At 35.3% G+C, this 12,658-nt stretch overlaps 1 protein-coding gene across 8 annotated transcripts in view; it reads left to right on the top strand.

The window, feature by feature from the left end:
* LOC119079053 (CUGBP Elav-like family member 1) overlaps positions 1–12,658 on the top strand; it is a 158,141-nt gene that overhangs the window by 120,133 nt on the left and 25,350 nt on the right. For all 8 annotated transcript variants that reach the window (XM_037186858.1, XM_037186856.1, XM_037186852.1 and 5 more), the window contains one exon: positions 8,556–8,604. In XM_037186858.1, the coding sequence (XP_037042753.1) occupies positions 8,556–8,604 (49 nt within the window). The remainder of the gene's footprint in view (positions 1–8,555; positions 8,605–12,658) is intronic.

The raw sequence follows: 12,658 nt of genomic DNA, 5'->3' as shown, positions 1-12,658 counted from the left end.
TAGTGTTGCACTTCAAGCCAAAACGAAAGATGTTTTGAGCGTTAGGATGGTAACAAGGACCTGTGTGACGACTTGGAGATCGGTTTACGTATACATCACGTGGTGTAGAAATCAAAGTGTCTTCTACCTAATAAAGAATGAAATTGAAAAAATGTTAATGAAATGACAGTGGCACCTGACAAGAAAACTTTTCGGGTTTTTTTGTTCGTCAGGCACAACAGGATCTTTCAATAAAAAATTACTTTGAACGTATTTCATGGCCCTCCTTTATTTTGTGTAGGTTGATCATACATGTGGTCGTAGTTAGGCAGACTGTACGAAAACTGAATGTCGGTTCCTTGAGAGCGTAAAACTTCCCGTTGTGTCAATATAAAAATTTCGGATTCTGAATTTTACATCAGATTTGTACGCAACCGTCGTTAGAACTTCCTAGTAGGGATGATCCCATGATACCGCACTACTTCCACTAGCGCTTATGTTTATGTCCTTATCACCTAACAGCAATAAAAGCCGACACAGATATACCCAATCTTTCATATCGTTGAGATTCGAATTGGTAGAATCCTGCACCTAAGCCTGTTGTACATCTCCACAAAATAAGATCAAGCATTGACTTGGAATCTAATATATTCGCTTCCATCCATACTGCCGTGTTAAGCTAAAATACCGAATTACAGTGTTTGTGTGCTTCGGCGACCTTTCGAAAGCTTTGAGCTTTCTATGAATTCCATTGGAAAGTTGAATATTTCAGTGGAATACAAAAAAAGCTTAAAGCTCTCGAAAGCTGTAACCTTTTGCGCGACTATAACGAGTGACACTCGTGCCAGACATGCCGAAACGTTATGGTTTCTATTGTTCTCAATAGAAGCGCAACAGGTTATGGCGAAGACACAAAATGCGAGACGGTGTTTTGGCTTAACACGGCAGCATAGTCATGTGTCAACTATTAAATGTCTAATTTCGAATACTTCATTAGAAAAAGTCAAACAGGATTGTTCATCCTGGGAATCAAACCCAGGATCTTTGGCATGTGAGTCCAAGTGACTTTAAGCAAAGATTTTCATCTGAAGATAGGGGAACTCAAAGCATGATCTTAAGAGGTAATGTCTCAACACCACGGTTGTCAATTTTATTTTGCTTCAGTTCTTCTTTCTTAAAAATGCTCAAAATTCAAAAATTTTGAAGAATTTCAAGAATTTTGAAAAATTTCAAGAATTAAAAGTTTTCGAAAATTTCTGAAATACAGCCTGTAAATATTTTTCATATGCAGAATGAGCACCAGCTGAATATCACCAGCTGGTGTACAAACAAAAAAACTTTGTATTGTATACAATTCAAAGACAACCTACACACAGTGCATTTCTACGTTAACGTCTTTTCTCTGAATTTTTTCACCCTTAAATAGAAGCTTAAAAAAATCGGAAAAAATCACAGATGCTACCCTCCACTATAACTCCATTTTGGAGTTTCCTACTCCACTAAAAATAGTTCTAGGCCAAGACCTTTCGAATGATGTATCATAAGCTTTAGCTCCTTTAAGGGTACCTTTTACATGATAACCCTGCTAGGTCCTTTTCGGCTATTGTAAAATAATGTTACAATGAATGTCGGCCCGCACATCTTTTTTTGTGGCAGTGGATATCAAACGCCTGAAGAAGAACAATAATCATTATGTGCCTCTTGTTTTACGTCAGTCCCTTTTCGGGTTATGCTTTTTATTCAATTTACAAAGCGGTCAAGGTTAACCCATACCTCTGGCTTGCTTCCAATTCCATCAGTTTCATGATATCATCGGACTGTTGTTGTCCGTTTTTCTGTTATTATGAAAAATAAATATTAATTCCACTTCCAAAGTTTGTAAATGTAAATGGTAAATTGCAGATAAATTTAATTATGAAATAATAACCGGAGAAAAAATCGCTCCAATTGTTTACATTCTGCGAAATTTATTTAATTATTGAAATACGAACGAAATTATTAATGCCCGAACTATACATTTTCCGTACGGATAAAATGCTCTCCAAAAAAAATGGAAAAACAAATCCTAAAGCCAAAAGCCATGCACAATATAAATGTTAAATGTAAATACTAAAACTTCGATGCTAGTGAAATCGTTCCATTTAATGAACTATGTACGAACATCATCCTTGAGTAATTTAATTAATACGCAAAACCATCATTCGATTCACATTTTTCGTTTTTTTTTAATTTTATTTTTAACCAAGTTTGATGTAAAGTCTCATTTCGGTCATAACCATCCAATATGACTGCGGCTATTCATACATTGAACTCAACCCATCCATCCATTTGAATAATATATGAATGGGTTACATAAATGATTTTTTTTTGTGTGTGTGCACCGCAACATGAATTTTCTATAGGTATAAAAATATGTGGTGGAAATAGATCTATGTAATATACATTGCAGTTGGGGAAGCCCCAAATGTATGAGAGTAAAGTATAATGTATAGTGAAAACTTTTCCGAGATATAGCACACGGAATGGGTGAAAAAAAAGTTTTATTTTTTTGATGGATGATTTGGAATTGTGATGGATGTATTTTTAACTTTCCTTTTACCAATAATTGATTCAGAAAATATAGATGGTATGATGTGTATTGCGGTATTGGCGATGGCTGTGTATTTGTTTTACCGTCATATTTATATAATATCCAACATTTCAATCAGCGCGACTAATTTTCAATTTCGGTTTATAATTTTATTTTAAAAAGGGTGAACCACTAAATGGATTTTTTAATCAAATTTGAACCTTTGACGTCCATTTATTTGAAGTAGATTGTTTTGCGTAGGACTTCACATTAAATATTCGTCCTTTGAGTAAGAACTCGCTTGTGTTCAGCTTCTTTTTGAAATAGGTTCGTCCTACGTCTTGCCGATTTTCCTCTAAAAATCTGATTTTTGCCTTCAATTTACGTAAAATTTAACAAGAGAGACTGACGACCGAATTTAAGTGGTATTTTAATAGATATTATTTGGTGAGTGTGCACGGCAGCTCAATCAGCTATAGGATCACCATGTAAAGGCAAAGATTGTGTGTTGGGGCGCCACTCGTTCGCCTAATTTTCCTTTAAAATTACATGTTGTCTAGACAATATAGTAAGAATTGCAATGAAGGAAAACTAGGACACCGTCTAAACTCAGTTTTTGTTTAAACAAGGCATCAGAACAGTCGGAGCGTTTGCTGCGACTTAGCCCCGTACGACCCGTAATCCTATTTCGTCCGTAACCATAATACGTCCGTAGCCGTAATACGCCCGGAACCCTAATACGTCTACAACCCTCTAATGCATCTGTTACCAAAATGCAAGTCAAGTTGGGCATGGTCAAATTTAATGAAAGTGTTCATTTTTAAAATTGCGCATAGCGCAATTACGAAAGCCCGTACGAAGTACCTCTCAAATAAAACCAACAATTTACGACATTATTTTAGAAACCCAAAATTTTTTGCCAACTTTCTATTGGGTATTCAATTATCTCTCAAATGGAACAAAAACTAGCAAAATCGGATGAGATTTACTCGATTTATGTGCAAAAAACACTTAGGGCCTAGTAGCGGCTTTAGTCCAAGGGCCCAAATTTGAAACTTTTTTTTGCCATCATTCTGTTCGGCATTCAATTATCTCTCAAATGAAACAAAAACTAGCAAAATCGGATGAGATTTACTCGATTTATGTGCAAAAAACACTTAGGGCCGAGTAGCGGCCTTAGTCCAAGGGCCCAAATTTGAAACATTTTTCGCCACGTTACTTTCGGTATTCAATTACCTTCCATAAAAAACCAAATCTAGCAAAATCGGATGAGATTTACTCGATTTATGTGCAAAAAAGACTTAGGGCCGAGTAACGACCTTTGAGCCCTCCCAACAACCCCGCGTTACATCTTACCCAAAAACAATGTTCAGCAACTTTGTTCTACTCGTCAATACCTTTCATTTGATATATCACAAGCAGCTATTGCGTGCGTATTTCGGTAGATATCGTCGAAAGACTGAAAAACACCTATAGGGCCCTAGCTCTGGAAGGGCCGACCCTACCATGCCCATTTTCTAACTTGACCTTACTTTTGTCGATACCAATCGGGGAAAAAAAGAATTTTGAAAAAAGGTTGTGATTTGCTCAAGCTAGAGGGGTCACGGACGGACGGACGGACGGACGGACATTTTTTTTATTGCGGATTCGTCATCTATGAACATAACCAAATGCTTTGCCCTTACTGTCTGCTTCCAATTCGACGTGTTACAAACGGCATATTAATCTTATAAGCCCCCAGTACTTCGTACGGGGCTAAAAATTAGAATTTTTGAGACCCCTTCTACTTGTCACGTAAAGCATCACGTAAGCCTTTTACCGCCTCCCTTGACTTGACTTGACTTGAGTAACCAAAACGTGCTCCTGTGAGCGATCCCATGAGAACATTGGACGTGAGGACTTTGGCTTGATTGTGAGTCAGGCCCTAATCCCCCATTTTCGTTCTCCTTGATTACATTCAAAGCACACATCATTAAAGCGTCTTCACTCTCTCGGCTACCATCATGTGTGTTCTGAATGATATCAGTGTAGGGCACACCACTCTGGTCTACTATTTACTATATACTATATAAGGATATACCACAGAGTACTTTCTGTGGTAACTAACTCAACCACCGTCGCACGATCTATGTGGTCGTACTAGCAACTTTATCAGTTTTTATAAATTACCTTTTCCATTTGACTTTACCTTTTCTCATTCTGTTACGCTCTGTACCTTTTTGAATCCTGACATAGTCGTTTTGTCTCATGTATCCTTCCTTCACCATTCATTTTTTCATTTGTGTACTCACTGTCCATTCCTTTCGTCGGTTGATTTCATTCACAGTATTATGTCCGAATTTCATGCTAATGCCAATGCAGGTCGACCCAAGTTGTAGCATTGTACGATAGGAATAGTTTCTCTCAATTTCTTTTTGTTATTCGCATTCTTAACATGGCTCATCGATTAGCTTATCAACATGTCATTCACATGCAAAAGAGAAAGGATGATGAGAAATTGAAATGCAAATTCGGGTTCTCACTCAGACTCATCGTTGAGCCATCCGAAAATTCAGTCCCCATGCATTAGCTGATCCTCATTGGGATGACAACTTCTCATTTCCGTTTACTGAACGGTCAATTTTACAAAAAGAATCGCAAAGGCGTTTTCCGGTCCTAGACACACACAACTCGCGCATAGAAAGAAACAATAAAGCAGTTTGGGATCCATCCAAATAATGGTTTATTCGGAGACTCCAAACATGGCACTTCATAACCAAGGTGACCCAACTGGATGGATCCCCTCCTAGGTTGCAGTGGGGAGATGAACCAACTGCTTAAGCTCATGCCGTTGCACACAAATTTTTCAACTAACTAGACAGGTTTCAATCCTAATTAGCAGTGGAGAAGGTAACGAAGGTAACCAACTGCTCAAACACGTGAGGAACCGCACAATAATTTTTAGGACATTACCTGAATCAATTTCGTTGGACTCATGATACCTCAATCCTTGAGAAAATACTCATTAATTCCTGATGCTTGACATTTGCCAAATTGTGCAATTTGTAACAGTTACCGCAAAACCAATTACCAGAGAAGTCCTCACGATTGTTGTCGCACCTCCTCTATCCAATCGATAATTTCATAGTGTCAGACGCTGCACCCCATCTGGATACTCGAACAGATGGCGATCTCCCAATTCGATTTTGCTGAGTTCGTTTTCCCTTTCATCGAAATACTGACGACCACATCGTTTCCACAAGCCTTATCTCATCACGCTCGTACTGATGATCATCATTTAGGTAAACATAAAACCAACTCGTTTCGGTCCAACGTTTCATTCGTATAGCACAAATACACACAACCGTAAACATACAGGGATTCCAGCGTACATTCGAAACAATCATAAAATAAAAACATTTAAATCGAGTGAATAATAGATAAAATCTTGAAAAAATTGACGAGCAAAAATTTTTACGTCCGACCACTTTTGCATAGCCTACTCTTTGAAATACAGCCTTTTAACGCCTCCCGCTCTCATAATTTACATAATACGTGTTAATGCAATATACGTTTTTTTCATATGAAATATTCATTTACATTGCCCACGTAAAGCACAGTACGTACGCGATTCCAAATTCATATTTTGGCGATTTCCCTTCGAGTCGAGTTATAACGTCAAAATAAAAAATTGGAACCACGGCGTAATGTGCTATCATAATTTGCACTTGACTTCTAGATTTTTGTCCACACGAATGTAATGACTTCGTACGAAAGTATCATGAAATCCGTAATGAATTATAGGTTGCGATTCAACAATGATTAAATTGTGAAGCATGTCTCTCTGTGCACCCTTGAAATGCATATACTATGGACAATATTTGAACAGTTAAATCCAGAAAGGGACGTGTCGCATTAGCGAGTTATAAGAAAAATGAGAATTCATTTATTTAGTTTCATTTTGAACAGGTTGATAATGTTTCTTTCTTTGAAATATCGGAAAACTTCTATTGAAATCGTAAGTCTATTTAATGCAACACTAAAACAATTGAATTTCGTCTTTTCTTATAATTCGCTAATGTGACACTTCCTCTTTCTGCATTTAGAGAGACAGGTTTTACAATTACAAATCATTGTTGAATAGCAACCTGTAATTCATTCAGCGTGCTGTTAACATTGTGGACATTTGGTCGTATTGAGACAGGTTTCAATTTCTTGGCAAATATATAAATGTGCTATCAATGTTACAAAAAAATTATGAAACGAATTGTGTTTCAACTGGAAACTTTCTATTTTCCAAAGCTACAAAAAATAGTAGCGAAAAGAGCGAAACATCGTGTCAAATACTCATTTAAAAAAAAGGAAATTGTGCCTGACATATAGAGGTATTCCTCATGGTACTAAATTTCTCCCGTAGTTCCAAAACGAGGCCGACATCCTAATTCAAAATCTTCATTTTGTGTCTGTTGTTGTGACGTTGTAAAATGGGTAACGTTAAAATACCGACTGAAAGTTATATCTATCGTGACACGTGACTGCAATAAAATAGGCTATAAGACTCAGGGTATTAAATTAATAATGTGATGCTGGGGGAGAGAAGTTTTTCTCCCATTAAATTCGAATTAAATTGTGACAACAATTCAGCCTTCGCTCCGTCTATCGTAACGTCAGCATCATTCTTTATTCACAATAGATTTCGATAAACCCCAACCGAATGTAATATCGCTCTTTACTTCATTATTTATTTATTTATTGAAAGCTTTCCATACAGGAAAATGACAGCTAGCTTACCGTCTGTATGACAGTCACAAAATTTTCTACATCAACCGAGATAGAGTTTCTATTCATCCGTGTATACAACATATGAAAATCCACAATTATTTCGGCTTACCTTCACGAGTTTTTGAATTTATGCTTTTCATTTCACATTTCATTCAACCATTTATGCTCTTTCTATTACCCATATTTTCTTGAAAATGCCATCAATGTTGATATGTGTCTGACAAACGTTAAATTCCTCCTCCGATAGGCGTGCAAATATTTTTCTTTATTTCTTTGTCACAACTCGTTACGCAATTTTACAACCAATTCAGGTGAAATTTAACAATGCTCATAAAAAAATTCAATATTCTCGTTGCCGATGCGTAAAACAAAAAACCGAATGGATGGCTGGTTCAGCTGAACCATGTCTTCTTCTCTTTATATTATATACTCATACCAATCAACAAATTTAACTGTTGAAACAATAAAAAAGGAAAGGAAATTCTGTTGGAAACATTTACAAGCTCATAAACCCGTGGATGCAGGGTATATTTTCAAGTTTTTTGTCGAGAATTTTCAAGATTTTCTGGCATATTTTCATAAGCTCTTTAATTTTGAATTTCCAGTTTTGTCAAATATTTTGAGAATTTTCATCAATTTCTGGAATTTTCAGCGGGAGTTTTCTTGACTTTCGATAATTTCCATGAATTTCACGAATTTTCTAGAGTTTTGAGAATTCCAGAATTTTCTTGAACTTCAAAAACTTTCTTGGATTTTTTGAGAATTTTCATGAATATCCCAAATCTTCTCTAGCTCCAGAAAATTGTAGAATTGTTTTAGGAAATTCTTGAATTTTGAGAATTTTCATGAATTTCACAAATTTTCTCGATTTTTGAAAATTTCCGAATTTTCTTGGACTTGAGAACTTTCTTGTATTTTAAGAATTATCTTGAATTTCGCTAATTTTCTCGAGTTTCGAGAATTCCAGAATTTTATTTAACTCGGAGAACTTCGTATAATTTCGAGAATTTTCTTGATTTTCGCCAATTTTTAGAATTTTCCATAAAAAATTTAATGAAAATCGTCCCTGCGTGGATGGTTTATATATATAAAAAAGCCTCTCACTCTCGCCCGTATTGACTGACAACGTAATTTTCTTTTCTTCTCCATTTTATTATTATATTTTTGTCGTCGATATTTCCCTCCGATTTTGATGTGAACAATTTCGTTTTCACTAAGAATATGCTTTTCTTTTCCTTCATTTCAGATGCATCATCCGATTCAGATGAAACCGGCCGACAGTGAAAACCGAAACGGTAAGTTTAAAAATCAATTGAATTATTTGCTTTGAGCATTTGCGATATGATACTATATACAACACAGAAAGAGGAGTTCTGAGTGAATTGATTCTACTTTTTATCCGTTATCGTATGGAAACATTTTGTGCTGAGGATATAGATAGATGGATAAAACGAACGAACATTTTTATTTTTCGTTAGTTTTTTTTCTATTCTTGTTCTTCCTCTATCTCGCAATTCTTTTTCTTCTTTGGCTTGAATAAATGTTTTAACATGTCGTAATATGACGTATAAAATGTTTTACAGACATATGCCATTTTTTGCTGCTATTGTATTTTCATTCGCAAACATTTATCCATTTTCCCTTTTTCTATCTTATTGTTCTGGCGGCTAAATTTTCTTCTTTTTTTGGGTAGTTTGTTTGATGTGGGATAATATAACATTGGTATTATGCAATGATAGTTTTCCATGTTCGATAAATAAAATTTCGAAATAAAATTCCCATGACGAGACGTTGTAGCAATCAGTGTCTGTTTTGCCAGAAATAAAATTATTGAAAATTCAAGAAATCTATTTCTCGAAAATGGGATCTGTAAAATTGTTACAACTACCGATTTGTGATCAAATCGACATTGACGAGCTCTGTTTTATTTCAGAGCTTTAGAATTAGTTCTCCATTTATTCGGAGGTATTTGTCCGATCAGCGTCTATCGTTCTCTTGTATAAATAACCAAAGCAACGATTACGTGTAGTGAACGACATTAAGAAAAGACGTTCGCTTATTACGAATAATATAACCAAACATCTGGCCCATAACCTGTAGAAATCGATTCAATATTTCAATTCCCGTGATGTCGTTAAGGCTAGAACGTGAAAATGTTTAATCAATTGCCACAGGTTATGGGCCGGTGATCTGTTATATTTTACGATTTTATAGAATCCGTACTGTGTTTCACGATATAATTTGTGAAATTCAAACTGTTTCATTGAATGTGGTAGATTATAATTTTGCAGAAAGCCATCTGACATTGAGCAGTCCATTGAGAGTAGTTTTATTACTGCTAGCCGTCGACACTAAATCCTGAAATATCATAGTTAATTGCATATAACAACAACATACCTGAGATTATATAGGATTGCATAGATAGCTGCAATGAAAGTCACTCATGATTAAATAATCATTGTCGTGTCATGTCACTATTAAAGATAAAAAAACGCAATGTTTTGTTAGCCTGTGCATGGGTTATATGCATACAACACAATAAAATCGTAAAATTGATGAACAGCCACTATCCGTAAATGGATTTTGACGTTAACATATCATTAAAAATAATTTAACCATTGCCATACACGGCTCATAATGCCTGGAATCAATGTTTTGAAAATTTAATTATTTATCCCTCACCTCTGGAGTGCCTAATTAATTCAATTAAAGCAATAATGAACGAAACATGAGTTTTGCATTATTAAAATACAAAAATGATAATTTTGTAATATTTACGCGGAAATGGAATATAAATTCTGCCATATCATAATGATGGGCGGTATGGGTATCTGTAGATAGCGAAAGTTATGAAATAGATTTTCGTAGAATTTTTTTCATGCTGGTTTCCCGACGGAGTTCAATTTTCGATGCTACATTAAGAGAGTTTGTTGAAGATCAATTAAAATGTGAACGAAGAAAATTCGATATCTTTTGCTTAAGTAATAGAGTACTTCGTCGAATGAAACTTAACCACTCACCCTACCAGATTTGCTGTTTAACTTGCTCTGGTGGGATTGCCGTTGCCTATGGACTCGTCAAGGTAAAAAATAGATTTTTTACTAAGTATATACGAAACGCTCGACCTAAATTGTATATACTGCGACAATCGACAATCTCTATCTTTGAGAAAAGATTTCTTGATTCTCTCAAATTTTCCTTAATTTTTCCAATTTTTAATGTGAATTTTCTCTTAAAATCAAGAAAATCCAAAAACTTACAGAAAATGTTTCAATTTTCTCGAATTTTCTTGATTTTCTCGAAAAAAAAATTCTCAAGGGTAGGCAGTGCTAGCTATTCCTGATGATGAGAAAAAACAGAGCTCTCTGCTACATTTCCTTAGATTTATGCAACGGAATTATTATGGCATCGTGCACATGTTTTCCCTCCAAACTTTCAAGGAAAACGTCCATTCCCATTGAATCCCTGAGGCTAGATAGTTCCCAGTCAGTGTTTACTCTACTAAATAAAAAATGAGTGGTCTGCCTTACCACCGGTTCATGGGGTTCTGTTGAGAATAGAATTTCTGTTGATTGCTTTTGAATGTTGATTAGTAGTTGCTCTTCCATCTAGAATCCTTGACCAGGTTTTTTAATATCTGAACTGATAATTTTAAGCCATTCGAATGTTAACTGGTAACGGGTAAAGACAGGGACTTGACTCGTTTGAGGGTTTTGGCGACGAAACAATTGAACCTTACCATAGCACTCTATCTGTAGGGAAGCTAGATTGCTATAACCGCGTGCAAAAGCTCATTGAGTTTAGTAACATATTTTTGGCAGAAACATTCTTCAAATCTATTTTTTACAAATCATGTCTTCATGATAAACAAAGGGTTTTCTCGGCCAAAAATATGTCACTGAATTCAATGGGTCTTTCCCATTTCAATTCTCGTCTGGTTAATGGAATGGAATTGAAAAAAAGTTAACAATAGAGACATGACGAGCTAGACACGATACACAATCCTAAGTCACGAATGTGTTCACGTCACCAAATCATCTTTTATCTTTAAGTCGACGACATTCTTTAAAAAGTTTTACATCAACAACCATCCATATCATCAAACTGGCTGTTTATTTTATTAGGTTTTCCATAACATTTCTCCAGCTTATTTTCTTTGTTTACTACCTCTCTCCCTGGTGCTTGTGTGTATCCGAATATCGGTTTGTTAGTACCTCTATCAATAATAATACATGTTTCCCATGGCTATATACGTATGTGCATGAAAACGTTATACCGTGTACTCAATTCAGATGAGAATTTATTACAGTGACATATTACACAATATATCGGTTGTGTATGTTGTTATGTTTATATTGTGGTTTATTATTGATTCAATTTATTATTATATTTTTCATATTATTTCGGTCACACAAAAAAGAAACCGTTATCGTGGGGAAGAAAAGCTTTATTGAATTCCTTCGTTTTCCGTCTTCCTTTCTTTCCTTTTTTTCCTTTCTCTTCCCTTGTAATGTTTTCCCACATCGCATCGATATGTTTGGGTAATATTCCGTTTGGTTATTATGACCTATAAGACCTAACGGTAATATTGTCGAGAGTAAATATTATTTTTTCTCTGGCACAATTTGTAAGATGATTGAAACTATTACCTTGATTAAAAGAGGGAGTGTGGTGCTGTTTGTTTAACGTATATATTATGTGTGCGATTGACGTTGCTGATTCGATTCGAAAAATGAATTATTTCGGTTTCAATTCGAACATAATAAATCGAAACAAGAATGAATAGAGAAATAATGAATCGTTGATTCTTCTGTCTATGGATGAGGTGAGGACGGACACTATCCGTTTGAGTGTTAGTTTAGTCTTACTTTAAATGTAGAGTGTCTCAATCTTCGTCCTTTTAATTCACGACTGTATTACGTTACAATTCTTCCTTACTGTCGGTGAAGTAATCTTGGAAACTTTGCCCATTTTTGTGAAGAAATTTTCCGGAACTTTCTTCAATTTTCACGGATTTTTCTACATTTTTCCATATTTTCACAAAAATATTTTTTTTAGAATATTAAGGAAAATGTGTGAAAACTCAAGAAAATATTAGAAAATGTTTTCCCAAAAAAATAGTCCCTGTTGTACATCATCGGTCCTGTTATTTCTCGACCGTATTGCATTACAATTCCTTTCTCCTATGTTGGCAAAGTAATATTAAGATCACTTAAAGTAAATGCAATGCAGCTACAAAGCAGACGGGCTGCAAACGATATTCTATCCGAATCAAATTCCTCTTCAGTTTCTATACATCGTATGAAACGAATCGAATAACATTTTATTTACGCAATGTCTACTCCAGTC

This window comes from Bradysia coprophila, unplaced genomic scaffold (genome assembly GCF_014529535.1).
Source record: "Bradysia coprophila strain Holo2 unplaced genomic scaffold, BU_Bcop_v1 contig_297, whole genome shotgun sequence".
Taxonomy (NCBI): domain Eukaryota; kingdom Metazoa; phylum Arthropoda; class Insecta; order Diptera; family Sciaridae; genus Bradysia; species Bradysia coprophila.
The sequence above is the reverse complement of the archived record's forward strand: the minus strand, read 5'-3'. Positions and strand labels throughout refer to the sequence as shown.